Source organism: Pipra filicauda, unplaced genomic scaffold, assembly GCF_003945595.2.
Source record: "Pipra filicauda isolate LSUMZ 115617 unplaced genomic scaffold, ASM394559v2 scaffold18_size4552066_pilon, whole genome shotgun sequence".
Classification (NCBI taxonomy): Eukaryota; Metazoa; Chordata; class Aves; order Passeriformes; family Pipridae; genus Pipra; species Pipra filicauda.
The window spans coordinates 3,713,163-3,729,687 of NW_024104298.1; the positions used below are offsets into that span (position 1 = coordinate 3,713,163).

The 16,525-nt window shown below is 39.3% G+C and overlaps 1 protein-coding gene across 2 annotated transcripts in view; it reads right to left on the reverse strand.

The window, feature by feature from the left end:
- TRAPPC10 (trafficking protein particle complex 10) overlaps positions 1 to 16,477 on the reverse strand; it is a 41,621-nt gene extending 25,144 nt beyond the window's left edge. For both annotated transcript variants that reach the window (XM_039380206.1, XM_027741997.2), the window contains exons 1-7: positions 16,310 to 16,477; positions 7,069 to 7,150; positions 6,238 to 6,373; positions 4,943 to 5,139; positions 2,967 to 3,162; positions 1,766 to 1,877; positions 493 to 740 (exon numbers count right to left, since the gene is read on the reverse strand). In XM_039380206.1, the coding sequence (XP_039236140.1) occupies positions 493 to 740; positions 1,766 to 1,877; positions 2,967 to 3,162; positions 4,943 to 5,139; positions 6,238 to 6,373; positions 7,069 to 7,150; positions 16,310 to 16,388 (1,050 nt within the window). In that variant the 5' untranslated portion in view covers positions 16,389 to 16,477. The remainder of the gene's footprint in view (positions 1 to 492; positions 741 to 1,765; positions 1,878 to 2,966; positions 3,163 to 4,942; positions 5,140 to 6,237; positions 6,374 to 7,068; positions 7,151 to 16,309) is intronic.
- Positions 16,478 to 16,525: the final 48 nt, after the last annotated feature.

Consider the following 16,525-nt stretch of genomic DNA (forward strand, 5'->3'; position numbering starts at 1 on the left):
AGGAATCACAAAGTAAGAACCAGAAAAGGCTGCATGGCAGTAGCTATGAAAAGAAGCCCCTTTGTAGATACTGTTTGTAGTTCAAAACTTCTCTTTTATACTAGCCTGCAAAACAATATATTAACCACTCTGCCTCATTTCCTTCAATACAACACTGCTACAGATTTAAATGATGGGAACTGTATTTCAACATATTGGTAGTAAATCCATGAAAGGAGCAGATAAATTACCTAATTGGTAAACAGTCAACTTCCTAGCTGAAGACTAAAATACTTAAACTAAATACAGGTTCGGTTTTTCAGATATGTCTCCAGATTTCTTGCCAAAGATGAAACAACCAACAGCAGCACAACCTGTTATTACAGCATCATTTTGATAACTCACAGCCAGTGCTTATTGTAGTCTGATCACTGACATCTAAACTTCAAACACCTTGTTAGATTATGGCTGGATAAAATCATTCACATAATGGAATATATTACACTGACTCACTTCCAGTAGCTTGAGTTCTTGCACGCAGTTGTGAAGAAGCTCCAGTGCTCGCTGGGAAACCTCCCATGGCCTCTGCAGGAAGATTAACAACGTGCACTGACGAGAAAATAGGTAACTACGCAAGTCCAGCAGAGTAGCTTCTTGATTCTGAATTAGCTCTCTCTTCTCCATGTCTATTGGTTTTCGCAGAATTAAACCATTCCAGCTCCTCACTGGCTGGCAAAAAAACGTCAGCCAGTTTGCACCATCTAAGTAAATAAAGTTAATATCCAAGAATCAACCACTGCTTTCTATCAAAAGCCTCTTCATCCTCCCTCCAGAATTTGTGAGCCGGCTTAGTCCTTCCCAAGTTGACCATACAGATAAATGAATTAATAACTTCAAGAACAAAACAAAAAACCAGCAGAACTTCCAAAGCTAGGTAAGATAACTGAATTTCAGAATATTCAAATCCCACAGGCATTTTGTCTTAATTGCATATTTCTTATTAGTATAGTGACAATCAGTTCGTAATTTATTTCTCAGCAATTGAGCCTATCTGAAGCTCAAAACAAACAAGCTTTATCTACTTCAGTATTTCTTACTGAGCTATCATGGATAGATGTGCCCCCACGTTCAGGTATTGCATTGGGTTCAGTCAGCACAAATATATTTCACTGCAATTACTCCTGCACTATATTTTTACCAGATTCATAACACATACCCCATTAAAGCTGTTATATAACAACATGTGCTTTAGCTCATTAAGGCGGTTTAAAGTTATTTGATACTCCTTGCACAGTAATTTTTCTTGAAGAGGAAGTTAAATCTTCTGTAGTGCAGATTAAGCACTTACTTCTGTTCAGTTTTGTAGTGATTACCAAACATCTCGTGTAATTTGAGGCAACACTGAATGCATTTCTCCAGGAAGCTCTTTACTGAAAAATTTAGCAGTGAGCTGTGAAAACAGCAGCTGCATCTCAGACAGATCAATACCTGGGTAATTACAGAGTTCAGGGCTCTGGTTGTAACAATCATCCCGTAAGAGCAAAATGCAGGTTTTCATTACAAACTGCTTCTAAGCCTCAGAGACGAGAAACAAAACTTCAGTTAAGACTATAACTGACAAACACACAAGTTTGCATAAAACACAGCATAAAACAAGAGCACAAGCTGCCCAGTGCATCCTCTCCCTGACTGCCATGCACTCATGTGGTACCAAAAGCACTGGGCTGCTCAGCAGAGCAAAGACACTGATCCACTTAACAGTTATTTCACATTTTAAGACACTTACCACCAGCCCCAAAGTTGACAACATATTGGGAAAACAAGGCATCCAGTTCATCATACTGCACTAGTGCATCCTCAAATTGCTGCAGCATCTCAAAGACAAAGGCCAGTTCTTCCTTTTGACACACAAGCAATACAAGGAACATGTTACTGATATTGGTCACACTGGAATTACAGCCTGTCCCCATCCACAGAGCTCTGGGAACTGCTATTTCTAACATTCTTTCCCTTCCAGCATTCACACATATAGGATCACCTGCCACTGGAGCAGATGCACCATGTCTTCCTAACATAGGGAGATTCACAAAAGGAGATAAAGTCACATAGCTATGCCAGTAAATCCTGATGTGTATCCAAATCCTGATTCACTACAAGATATTGCTCATACATCTATTAAAGTCTGAATTTAAAAATAATTAAATAAATAAATAAATACTGAAGAGTCATCTCCCATAATAGTACTAATTTTTCCTCTCCATTTACACTGTGGAGGCAACAATTGCAGTGTACCATAAAAGGTTTCCTTGTACACAGAGCCTAACTGGTAAGTAGAAGAAGTCTGAAAATTAGGTATATCTTAGGCAAGAGTCAGCACATGCACTCAAAGGAGATGTGAAGATGAGGTGGAAAACAGCACTGCACAGAGACCAGAAAAGTCCAAAGGAATCAAAATTTTTACTTTCATTGAGCAAGAGTTTCTTGTTTTTCTCTAAACCAGCTGAAATGAAGTTATATTTAAGGAGTATTAAAGGAAGTTATATTAAAGGAATTCAAGGCATTATCTATGCAGATTATTCAAAATAGACACTGTATTCTAAACATCATCTCCATACATGCTGAACAAAGAAAACACTCTTTTCACAGGCACAGTAATGGACTATTCACCCAAAATGCAAGAGCAACTACTAAAACACTTTCTAGATTCCATTTGTTTGCTTCAGTTGAGATTCATAAAATTTTGACAAGCTTGAAAAGATTCTGCTTCTTTAACAGCAGGAAACTGTATTACTGTATTAAATGTATTACAACATAACACAGACCTGCTGCAGACAGGATCTAAAAATGCTTTTAAACCAGTCTTCCTATTTCCTGCCCCAGCCCTCAAAGAATGATCAGAACATTAAAAGTACCAATATAACAAAAAAAAAGCACCACTATTAAAACTAGGACTCAAGTACTTTTCTTCAGTAACAAGAGACTCCTACCTGGACCATGAAATACTCGCAGAAGCTCCACCCTGGCTCAGTCCTTTTCTCTCTCAAAGTTCTCATGTCATCTTCAAACTTGCCTAAGTTTTTGGTAAAAGACATGAGAAGCAACGTCCTGAGTTTGGTCAGGAAGGCATTCCAAGATTCCTGAGAACGGGAAGAGTCTTTCAAAGGGTCAGAAAGTACCACACATCTGTAAGGAGATTGATAAAAATTATTTTTGAGGAGGAAAACACAAAATTCACATGTAAATGCCAGGTCAGAAGGTACCACGCATCTGTAAAGAGACTGTGAAACATTATTTTTGAGAAGGAAAAAACACACAATTCACATATAAATGCACAGTTGAATATTGTGCATACCTGACAAATTCAGAGAGAACAAAACTTAGCTTTTTATTCCACATTAATCAGAGGAAAAAAACAATTTGAAGGTTATGTTTGATTGTTTGGAGGTGGGTTTGGTCTTCTTTTTTTTCTGGTTGGGGTTTGGTAGCTTTTTAGAAACTTTTCCATGCATGTTTAAGTCTGTGATATAGTATAGGAGAAGACATAAATATTTTCCACAAAATGAGTATTCTAAAGCTTTACTTTTTTTGAAGCAAATAATGGATACATTATTCCAATTACTTAAACATAAGTCATGTAAGTAATGCTGTAGCTGTCATGGAAAAAAAGTCTGCTTAGCAATACAACTCAGCAGAACAGTAATTATAGTTACTCCTGGTAAGGATTATGCAAAGTACAAATCAAAGATCCATTAGATCACATACAGTCAGCCTTTCCTAAGTCACTTAAAATAATCACCCTTATAATATATTCTTGCAGTATCTCAATTTGTTTTGACACATCCTATGTGCTAAAACTTCCACTGCTTTTCTCAGGAAACAAACAGACCCCATTAATTCACAAATAAATCATCCCTTTTTAGAGCGTTTTCTTCCCGCAGTTTTTCCATCACAATTTAGTAACATTCAAAAAACTAACAGCATCTCCAAAGGCAGGAACATCTCTCATCCAAGTAAAGCACTATTTCTGGTTAGAGAATTCTATAGCAGAATTATTAAACCAAGCCAATTAATCAGTTAGAAGCCAAAAGCAAACTGAACCAAAGCTGTTCAAACCATTTGCCCCAATAACCCTATAATATACCAAACACTGCTCAGGTAAAAGTGCTGCCAATGTACAGTTGTGTCGTAACCTGCTGACCTCCAGTCACTGTCAGCTCACAGCAAGGTACAGAGTGCTTCCACCTACTCTTTTTCAATTTCAAATGTGCTCCTTGTCACTCCTTCTGAGGGGGGAAAATCCCCTATTTAAAGTCAGTTCTTACGGTTAAAAGAAAAAAATAGGTAATTCATAATAGATTCAGTGCAACGTTTCAGAATAAGCAAGACAGTAAAGTTGGTTTCAAAATAAGATTTGTGCATTTTGTTGGCTTTAATGAAAGCACAGTTTCATACATTCATTATCATTTTCCTTAGAATAAAAACAGCTGAAGAAACTGGCCCTGAGAGTTTCTATCTGAGAGTGGAAAAGTGATTGAGTGAACGGCAGAAAGTACAACGTCAAAAAATAAGCCCTATTTGCTTCATATTCCCTACTCACCTCACTCTCACTACCTGTAACCCTGGTAACATTTTTGCAAGCACCTAAGCAAACAAAAAACCCTGAAGGTCTAAAAACTGATTATGATCACAGTGTTCTCCTTAAACCTCTCTTAGCCAGGAGGAGACACTTGAAATCTTTTTGAAACACATTTCGAAGCCAGCACGAACCCAGGAAGAACTGAAAATAAACTTCTCCCTTTATTCTTTGTGTCAGTCTTCTTCAAAGCACAGATCTTACAGTCTGAATGCTGGACATCAAGGAAAGACTTTAAAGGAGCAAGGAATCTCTTACATAGGGAGTCAAGTTTTTAAATCAGCACATTAGTCGAAAAGTTAAGACGTTTGCAAGCAAAAGAATGCTTACCTGTCACTTTGTTTGTTACAGAAGTCATTTCTTATTTTATCTACTATGGAGGTTCGAGGAAGGATGTTTGTTTTGTTCTTTTTCTTGGCATCACTCTCAACCACCACAATGAGCCAGTCCACTGAGCTGTGAGCTTTGAGAACGTTCTGCCACTTGGTGATGTCATCCTTGACTGTAGTTTTGTACACTTCCGTGTCCTGGGATGAGAAGTGGTGAATCATCAAATTAAACACACACTCTGAACAATTTCAAAAGGCAGGTTTTGTTCCACAAGAAGGCAAACAGAAGCAGAATTAGTGACAGTAAGTTTGCTTACTGTAAGAAATCAAATGAGGTAAAGCATGGTGAAGTTTTGGTCTTTGAATTTATTTCCAGTATTTTGGTTAACAGTAAATACAGCTTAGTATTTGGTATCTTATCAATCTGTAGATTACTGAAATTAAGATTTTTAAACATAATTTAAACTCTTATTTTACACATCCTTGAACTGTACAACAAAAACATGTTTGAAATTACAAATCTAAACTGTTTTTCTCTCACATGGAGAGAAAACATAAGTTTTTGCACCTTCTGCACTGCTCAAATCTTAACCTGTTTAAAAGCTTTTGCATAAAAATAATCAAAAGAAATCACTTGGCATCATTTGGCATTTTTTTGGTTTCTGGGTTGGTTTTATACAGATAAATTCAGATAATTCTTAAGGCCGTTCTGGGTACTTTTTGATTTTTGATCAGATGTCACCTGTGTCCTTCAACTGGATAATTAATTCCTAACAGAAGCAAACCAAGAACCGGTGAACTGTAGATAAATAGGATTAAGACATTCCAAATCTTGCCCAGATTAGATTGCTGACATGTGGTAATACCTGACACATATACAAGATGGAACTAAAGAAAAAAATACATATCTTTAGATTTCAGTGCACGAACAGATCATAACTGAACTGCTCTGGCCACATTTCTGTATTATGAAACAAGTGCACTGTGCTACTGCAGCAACACTCTTAGATCCTGGGGTTTTTTATGACAAAATACTGAAAACAGGTTATTCAAATGCCCGTCCTCTTAGTGTCAAGTAACATCACAAAGAAATACTGCTTATGGCAAAAACTACTCAAGCTGACTAAGTTTTGTTTCCAATATTATTAGGTATATAGGCTTATGCAATGCAGACTTAATTGTTTTGACTTTCTGCTTGTGCTGTCTGTTATTGTCATTTGATTTTCATGCTTATTTGAATAATTGCACTTTTAAATCTGAGTCCTCGTTTTTTCACCATGTTTTCCTGATACTTACACAACATTCTGTCCAATAAATATGAAGAAAGGGGAAAGTCAAAAGGGCCTTATTCCCCTCTTTGGGTAATAGCTCCTCTTTAAACTGAACAAAGTTGGATTCTAGATGAATCATCTTCGGAGCACGGCCGTAAGACCTACAATGTTTGAAAACTGATATTAGTGGACAAGACACACACAGCAGAATACAAAAATGAACTCGTATTTTGGGGAGGAGAAATAAACTGAATTACTCTGGTATTGGAAACTCACAAACTACGCTTACTGCAGCTTGTATTGAGTTAACTAAAATTTGGTATCACTTAGAACGTGATAGAGGCTCCTTTTGGAAGAACAGGAGCTAGAAGCTCTTCAGTTTTCAGTAAGAGATTTTCTGTGTCTTTAGGACAAGTAGAAAATACCAAATAAGAAAATTCCCCAAGCATTTTTTCCAATCACAAAACGCTGTGCCATACCAAGCTTCCTGAAGGAAAGTATATCTAATTCCACACAAGTTCCACCTATATTCTCCTGAAGAAGACAGCATGTCACTTCCAGAACACAGCTGACAAAGTGCATCAAAACCCACCAAGACAAACCCACAAACCACAAAAACAAGAAGAGAAACACAGCATTACTATAATTTTTCTTTTGGTGAAGTTAAAGGGTTTGAATGATCATCCTGAAGTGCACAACATTTACTCTGATTATCTAATTTTTACAATTTCTTCAAGTCACTTGCTCTATTCAACTCAATTTATGGTAACAGCTTCTCAGAACACAACAAATACACTCCTACTCAAGTTGAAAAACACACACTGAAACAGTATCACAGAAAAAACCTTTAGTTTACCTCCTCCATTCCATGGGTTCTCTAGGAAGCTGCTGAGAAAGTGTAGGATACAAGGAAGTAAATAAATTCTGATCTCCAGCACCTGAAAGTGAAAGGCATTAATCTATTAGCACATGCAAATTATAGAATATATATGAGTATGTTATACTCCTAATGCTTTGCTGTTTCAATAAAAAACTTGTAATTTTGTCTGCTATGTGGAAACTGGAGTCCAGCACTGAACTAGATTTTTTAAAATCACATGCTCTCATGACCTAATACAACACTTTTAGCAGGCACATGATACATACACTGTTATAAACCTCCTATTGTGATTTTCCACAGAGCTACATAATCCATATACCAAAGAGGGTATCATTCATATATACAGCTGGTCCAACTCCAAAAACTAAACAAGCAGCTCCTCAGCCAGAGTCACTGGCTAAAAAAAAAAAATAAAAAATTAAAAATCTTCAAGAATTTAACCTTCCCATACTAGAAGGCTGGCTAGACAGTGGTTCACATCCCTTCTGTAGCTGGACCTACCCTGAGAAAATTGGCTTTAGCACATGTTCAGTGCTTTACTGGATTTGATTCCTCTCTCCTCATTATTCTGGGGCTGCTGTCAATACAAAAAACCTCCCTGACCACCAGGCTGTTCTTGAGGCCTCAGAAGTGTGAGGTCTGGCCCTACAGTGACCCACAGATCTATGGTTAGGCTTAAATCACTCCAAACAACTACATTGAAGACACCACCGCTGCAATAGCTACTTGTACATACAAGTCAGAACAAAATGTAATGTCTACCATATGAAAAGAATATATTATCAGCAGCCTATTCCTAACAATTCTTAAATTCTGTTGCTTTCCTTTGGGTATAGGAAGGATGTGACAAGGAAAAGACAGGCTTAAAGTAAGTCTTTCCAACTTCTGATGGTTATCAGCACCTTTGGCAAAGAGATGGCAAACTATATATAATGGTAAACTCTGGAACAAGGTATTCTGTCACACATGTTTGAATCCAAACTGACCAGTCGACTGTACCCAAGGCGTCTTTATGATACTTATACAGAAGACATGGCATTGGATGTCTGGCAAAGACACACATCCAAATGAGAAGCATGTTGGGTCAAAAACATATTTGCCACTCCACTTGCTCTTAGTTCTAAAACCTGATGTGTCACATGCCCTCTCTGAATCTGGGAGAATGAGGATGTTTAATGGCACTGTTTACTAAATCTCTCATGTGCATGTTCCCTTTGCTGTACTTCCTCCTTATTGCCTCATCTCTGGCCAGCTACATCCTCCTCTACCAGACTGCAATTTAATTCTTGAAAAATCCTTTATTTCCTGAGCTAAAGAGCTACATTTTCCAATTAAGAATTTAACAGCCATATAGGCAATTCTGCTATTTCCTGGTAGTTTTCCACCCGTTTCCTTTCCACAATCATGTGCCATTGTATAGAACATAGAACAGGAAGATTATCTTCTCATCTTCCTGTGGAATTGGATGCTACAGCTGGAGAAGTACCTGAAATCCTTTTTTCTCCCTCCCATCACACAATCCCACCTCCAGGCACACAGCCAGGCACTACCTCCACAGTACTTTACATGCTTTAGTTTATCTTGGAAATCCTTTCCTAGTCCACTCACCTTTTCTCAATTTTCTCATATATATTCTTTTGATTGCCTGCATTAGCATAATTCTATCACCACACAGCAAACTAAAAAAAAAAAAAAAGAAATTCTACAAGTCTGATTAAATGCCAGAACAACCAAAACCAGCTCTTCTGATGTCTGACCACATTAACTATTATTCAACAATACAATTTCAAAGAGTAGCTAAAAAGCCAAATAAAAACAAAAAAACCACCAATCAACTATTCCTGCTTTAGCCTTGTCTCCATAGAGTACTTTATTCTTGACTCTTCACCTCCATCCTGTCTGAATTAAGTGTACCTTACCCAGTATTATTTAAGAGTACAAACAAATGCCTAAAATGGATACTGAAACAAGTGTTAAGTCAGATTGTTAATGCTGTTTTATACCAAGTTACACCTCTATGAGCGAGGCCATGGAGAACAGCCTATTGATTTGCAACTCATTACTGCCCACAGAAAGTGAAACACGGCTTAGTGATTTAGCAACAGTTTGATGACCACATCAAAATGAGAGCCCGTGAAGCCTCGAGCCTGATGGAAAGAACAAACCACGTATTTTACCCTCTGGAGCATAACAAAGCATTCTGTCTGTACTGCACCTAAAAATTCAATGTATGCCACAAAAAAACGCCAGAATTCAACATCTTAAATAAAAAGCACTACTACAGAATACAGAGGAACTACTAAAGGATCATGTTTAAGCACTGTGCTGTTCCAGACAGCCACGTCACATTATCAGCTTAAGAAAGGGATATTCATTTTAAAACCAGTCAATTTTTCCTTGTGTGTTGGTTTTGAAGGCATATAAAATACACATAAGAATGTGTTTTATGATCAAGGCAAAGACTGTCCCCTAGGATTAGAAGAAAAAAGAGAACAGACCTTCAATGCAAAACACATTGTCTGTCTTTTGAACACAAAGCAAACGCTGCTACCACATATTATCGACACCCAAAGGGCTGTAACATTTCAGGTTCTGCTCAAACTAGACCTGCTATCTACTGTAATCAGCATGTTTGAGCTGCTCAAGTCAAGAACACTAAAAATGAAGTTATCAGCAGGCAACACTAACACAGCACTGACACAGGACCAACATCAGGACTAGTAAGTAGCTAGGACTTGTATCTGGCTGAATTCTACGAATTATGAATAAAACATTCCAAAACCACAAGTAACCCTGGAACTCAAATTCACAGCACAAAAGCCTGCATAAAAGTCTGAGAATTGCTTCAAAGATTTTGCTGTAGGTTTCTTTATCGGGTTTTCTCAGGAGCAGGGGGGGGGAGGTTGTTTTAGCTGGGGGGGGAGGTTGGAAAAAGAAGGGAAAAAAACCCCAAATGACAACTCAACTGTATCACAGTAAATTCATTTCCGTGGATTTGAGACCGAACCCAAACCATTCTATGACTGTCAGTAATGGGGAAAAGCTGCCCCCAGCCAGAGTGTGACAATCAGATACAACCAAAAAGGAAAAGGAAGGATGTACATATATGGGAAAGAGAATTAATTCTGGCATACTATCATAACTAAAATCAAGCACCCTTCTAGAGAAGGGGTTTCTTCTTTTAGAATCAACAGACTTAAATAAGACCTAAATATCCAACTGAGTTGATAATTAGGGAGTAACACTGAAGTGTCATCCTTTAACACTTAAAACACAATTAGAAACGCACATCTTCTGTTTTATTATATTAAATTTGCCTAATACAATTATTTTATAAATAATACTCTAATTCAATTTAATAAATTTATAATATTTCAAATTTATATATATTTTACATTTCTATTATGAATCTGATACGTGTTCTGATTGCTTTATTTTAATATTTGATTAAAGGGGGGGGAAAAGTTAACCCACAGCCTGTGGGGCACCTATCTCAGCTTTTAAGCTATGTATCTCTGAATTAATCTGCTCCCCACCTGCATGTCAACACACAAACCCCAAATACAGAAAAAACACAGTAGTTCTTTCAGGGATGCCATGGCAAGTGTAGGGTGCTTCTTTATGTGAAGTGGTAACACTAATATTGAAACAGTGATGTTCAAGCGTTACACATTAAAAGAAACACTTCTGGAGACAGAGAAGAAAGGACAGAGAACCTGTTTCCTTTCTTTCCATGTTACAAAGTTCAGAAGGCACGGCCTTTGCCACTTATCTAAACACTTCACAAACTATGGGCGGAGAAGGGATTGATCACAGCCCTGAGGAGAAGCTCGACGTGACCCGGCAATGTGCCCTGGCAGCTCAGACAGCCACACATGTCCTGGGCTGCATCCAAGGAAGTGTGGCCAGCAGGTCACAGGCAGTGATTCTGCCCCTCTATTCGGCTCTGGTGAGACCCACCTGCAGTGCTGCATGCAGCTCTGAGGCCCACAATGTAAGAAGGACACATGGACCTGTTGGAGCAGGTCCAGAGGAGGCCACAAAGATGCTCAAAGAGCTGGATCACCTCTGCTCTGGAGACAGGCTGAGAGAGTTGTGGTTCAGCCTGGAGAAGAGAAGGCTCCAGGGAGGCCTTAGAGACCCTTTCAGTGCCTAAAGGGGTTCCAAGGCAGATGGAGAGGGACTTGGGACAAGGGCATGGAGTGACAGGACAAGGGGTTTCAAACTGAAAGAGGGCAAGGTTAGATTAGGTATTGGGAAGAAGTTCTTCCCTGTGAGGGTGGTGAGGCGCTGGCACAGGTTGCCCAGAGAAGCTGTGGCTGCCCCTGGATCCCTGGAAGTATCCAAGGCCAGGTTGGATGGGGCTTGGAGCAACCTGGTGTAGTGGAAGGTGTCTCTGCCCATGGCAGGGGGTTGGAATGAGATGATCTTTAAGGTCTCCTCCAACCCAAACCACCCTGTGACTCTTTTCTTGTCTTTCTCCCTGACATTTTGGTAGATCACATCAGTGCAGCCATCCCCTACTTCCCTCTAGCCCTGCCCAGGACACTTGTTCTGCTGTGAATTTGTACAGGAATGATCAAAACCAGAATGACCTCTTTACCACAACTCCCCAGCAGTACTCTTTGCAGCTGTCTGATATGAAAGAATCATAAAATATTGACATTTTTTAGTTTGATACCTGCCTAAAAGCACATAAAATCCCCAATAATCCATTTTTTCCTAACAGATTCCAAACTTCTTAGATGCTTAGAGGCTTTGTCACTGTAGTATCTGAATATCCCACAATGATTTTTTTTTTCCTCTAGAGGAAATTATCCCAACCCACTAACTACATAGGCAGTGTAAAACAAAAACTCCTGAGGTCAGATGACTAAAGAATACAAATATTTGCCTTTGATAGCAATGACAAGCCCAGTCAACTGAGATAAAAGGCTCTGAATACCTTTAAAAGAGCGCAGTGCTAAGACTACACTTTGGTGTGGTTTTGTTTGTTTTTTATCCCCAAATATCAGTCACAGCTAACCTTTCTAATCCCACTTATTTTTCCCCTGGTAAAAAGTCTTACTATGAATCTTTTTTTCTTAACTCATTAGCCTGTTATAAGTGCATTCTACCTGAAGTTCTGGAAGGCTGGTGGTGTTTTTCTATTTATATCTTTTAAAGGTCCTCCTTCCCCCAGCCCAAATTCATATTCAAAAGAGGTCTAAAAACCAAAACACAACACAGCTTAATTGCTATGTAAAAATCATAGCTGATTCACTAGGAGAAGAAAATCCTTTTAGCAAAACTTTAATGCTACACTACTAAATCACTAAAAAGAATATGCTGCTTCTCATGACATATGTAATCAAATATTTAAGCACAGAATAATGGATCAACTACACGATAGTTATGACTTATAATGCAGACAGGAGTTCTGTTTGAGAACAGGAAAAATCCATTTATAGGATATAGTTGTTTAAATGGTTTCACTAGCAGCAAATCATTATAATCACTTGGGCTACATCCCACTTCTTGTTGGCACATTCTTTTATTACATCTACCTACTAGTAACAGAAGAACTTTTGAATCAAGCTCTTCCAGTCTCAGAATGATATTCTTTAACTGCTAGCATTTATTTTCACCACAGAAAGACACAAAATTCTTTCCCTACCCCTTATTTTTATTAACCTTTCCGCTTATGCTGCTCTTGTAGATAATTGCCAACATTTTCTGTTCTCAGGCCTACAATGCTTTTGCTGATGGTTTTGCTCTTGCTGTATCACAACACACTCTGAACATGGACCAGATGACAGCAACACATCATCCCAATTTCCTCCAAAGATTATACATAAACTCCCTTGTGCTACCACAGTGTATTGAGAGTGAGAGCAAACATGCAAACACACAATACATAAACAGATACTACAAGCTGAGAAAGAATATTCCACAACTGCATGAAGACAATGACAAAAGAACAGCTTGGTAGGAAAGCTCTGAAAAACCTATTAATTACTTCATTTAGCAGGATTGTCTTTAGTCTTCAGCCTCCTCTTCATATGGATAGACAGAGCTAATAATTTAAGTGCAAATCAGCTACATAAGGATGAGTTCTTTGGTTGATATATGCAACAACATTATACTGAAGCTCCAAAGACTTTCTCAAAGTTTCAAATAGGCCTCGTGAGAAGGAAGCAACATTGTTTGGGTTTCCTAGGAAAGCAATCTGCATTGTTTTAAAGATTATGTCAAGTCAACATTGCCCAGAAACTACCCCAGTTCAAGATGTCTGATGCAAACACTCAACTTGCCTGTGCAAATAAAACAAACAAAAAAATAATTATGCTAAAAATAATACTTCTACAGCAGTGAGAAAGCTAGAAGCTGACTCAAAATGCTTTGTAAGCTTACAAGGTCTGGTAGCAATGCAGATAAATTGCTACAAACTTGAATTGAGAGTTTGTGAGGTAACGTGCCAGAGAGAGCAGAACCACAGCTGGACAGTGAAACTCCCCAGTGGGTTTACAATCTAGCAAGACTGACAGTATAAAAAATTTGACTCAAATTAATTTGGAAAGGAGTCAGCATGGCACTCAGTCCTAACTGACAAGAATGATTTAATACTCTGGGATGCTTCCACATTGAGAAAAGGGGAAAAAGCAACTTCACAGCAACTTCCTGTGAATATACTACTTCTTCCACACTTAGAAAATATGGTGGTCTGTTCGCCTAGAGAAAAAGTCTCCAGAAGTTTTTCAAGCTTAGCTGACTCCTATGAATCTAAAAGCTCTCTATTAAAACCACAGGGTTTTGCCTCTAATACAAACACCATAAATACAAGGCTAAATCACCTACACACAACTGCTAAGGGCAGAATGATTAACTTGCAGTACTAACATGAAAGAAAGTAGTGACAAAAACTGCATTTGCAATTGGCATCAAATATCCCAGACCCATGGAACCTGCCATTTTTTTTTCCATAGGCCAAAGCCTGTACATATATAGAGCACTGAATTCAGGATTGTACCAATATAGCAACTAACTGCTGTTACAATACAGCCTAACTCACAGATTTTAAAGCATAACTCTCTTTACCAAAGGAACATTCCTTTCAGAGTACTGTTAAATTTATTTCAAGTAGATAAAAACATTTGTTTACAAAACAACTCTGGTATGCACAGTGCTGAAAAGAAGTTTCATTCCAAACAAAATTCCCCCTCCAGTCCTTCCTTAAGAACAAACCCTAAAAATTAACAGTATTTCATCAATCTGACAGATATTAATATAAATCTTGTGGCAAAAGGAAATACTTATGTTCTGAAAAGCAACCTCACTTAACTTTCATTCTCCTTCATATAATGAAAAACTAGCCATCTTCTCTCATGTCTGTTTTCCCCTCACATGCACCTGCTGGATGGGGCAGTTATTCCAGATAGCTCCAACTGCCTGGAACCACAAAACAAAAGATAAACTGTATTTGTTGAGCAGCTTCTAATATCCTGGCTTTTAATGTGTTTTCTAACAAACCAATGCCAACTCAATTCTTCCCCTGAAAGGCCAACCTTCTTCGTAAATCACTGGCAATATAACGCTTCGAGGAGCTTTTCTTCAAGTAAGTCATTTTTGTTGAATGCATTAATTTGAAATACTACAGTCTCAAAGTACTAACTGCTTGTACTTCAACAGACTAAAATATTACTTATTCAAATCACAGAGGAACAGCAAGGACTGACCTGCACCACCATCATCTCCCCCTGCTACACTCAGAGAGACTCCTCAATTCTGAATACAGCATAAAGCCAGAAAATTTAAAAGGCAATTCCCTCATAGCCTGAACAGCAGCACAAGACCAACAAGGAAGACAACAATATCCTCCAGATGTTTCTGATATGTACATTTTTCTGACTTGAAATCTGAAGCGAAATGGATTTCAAAAACAGGTGAGCAGAAAAGGTTCAATACAGATATTGTTCACTTCAGTGTATAAACTGCATCAAAAAGAAAGAGAAAAAGGAAAAAAGCAAAAAGTTTAAGAGAAAAAAAAAAGCACATTTATAAAATAGTCTGGAGAAAATACATACACAGAGTTCCACAACTATACAGTTACAAGGTTACAGTTGGATACTAGTTCTAAATAAGGTCTAAGACCTTAATCACCCATAAAAGCTCACTCCATAATAAGACAACACATAGCTGTGAAACAGTTTCTATTTCACAAGCACATAAAGCATTCCCAGTGTTCCAGTGATAACAAGCAAATACGTAGCTTGTTACATTATCGATGGAGATACTTTTGACTAAGAACAGTCACTGGTTACCTATTGTTAAAAAAGAAAAAGCAGAATTCTCTGTGCTGATCATGTAACTTTTTTATTAATGGCATTATAGACGTAGTTAGAATAGAATGGACTATTTCAGTTGGAAGGGACCTACAGGGACCATCTTGTCCAAGTGCCTGACCACTTCAGGGCTGTCCAAAACTTACAGCACGTTGTTAAGGGCACTGTCCAAATATCTTTTAGACACTGACAGACTTGGGACATCAACCACCTCTCTTGGGAGCCTGTTCCAGTGTTTGACCACAAGAAATGCCTCCTAATGTCCAGCCTAGTTCCCGTGCTTGTTTCAAGTGAACTTTGTGTGCGTCCCTCTGTACCTGTAAGAGCACAGGGGCTCACGTTTTACACCGGGACCTGCCTCCGACATCTGAAAGGGCTAATCCATCGCTGGAACCACGCGATCCCGTTTGTTAACTGAAGTGCCCCAGAGGTGAAACCCAAGGGACAGTAGTCAAAGATTAAATTATAATGTCACTGGGAATCCACCAGTGGGATCACCCCAGAGGATGCCTCACCGCTCGTAACTCCTCTTTACCGCCAGCAAAGCCGCACAAACCTCGCCGGCAAGAAGTTCGGGGTTCAAGATTTATCGCTATATTCCAACCTCTCCCCCTAAAGCACCTGTAAGCGTGACGCCCGGTTTGTTATTTACTGCAGAAACAACCCCAAGTTTGCCCACTGTCATTAAAAGGGGGGGAGGACACGACACCACAGAAGAGGCAAAACCCGCCATCACATCCCCTTGTAGGGGGGTGGCGACCGCGGCACCCGGAGCTGCAGGAGAGCCCCCAAAACCTGCCACCACCGCACCCCCAGCCCCGGGGATGCCGCCCCCAGCCCCGGGCCCGGAGCGGGCACCGGCCGGACCCCCCCCCGCGTCCCCCCCGAGCACTCACAGGTCACGATGGGCTTGTTCTCCATGGTGTAGATCACCGGGGGCTTCTCCCTGCCCTCCTCCTCCTCGGCGGGGTCCATGAGCGGGCGGGGTCGTCAGCCCCGGCTCCCCCGCCCGCCCGGCGCCATGGAAACAACGCCGGGGGGCTGGGACGGGACGGGACGGGACGGGGATGATGGGGATGACGATGATGATGATGACGGTGGTGCCGCTGCCG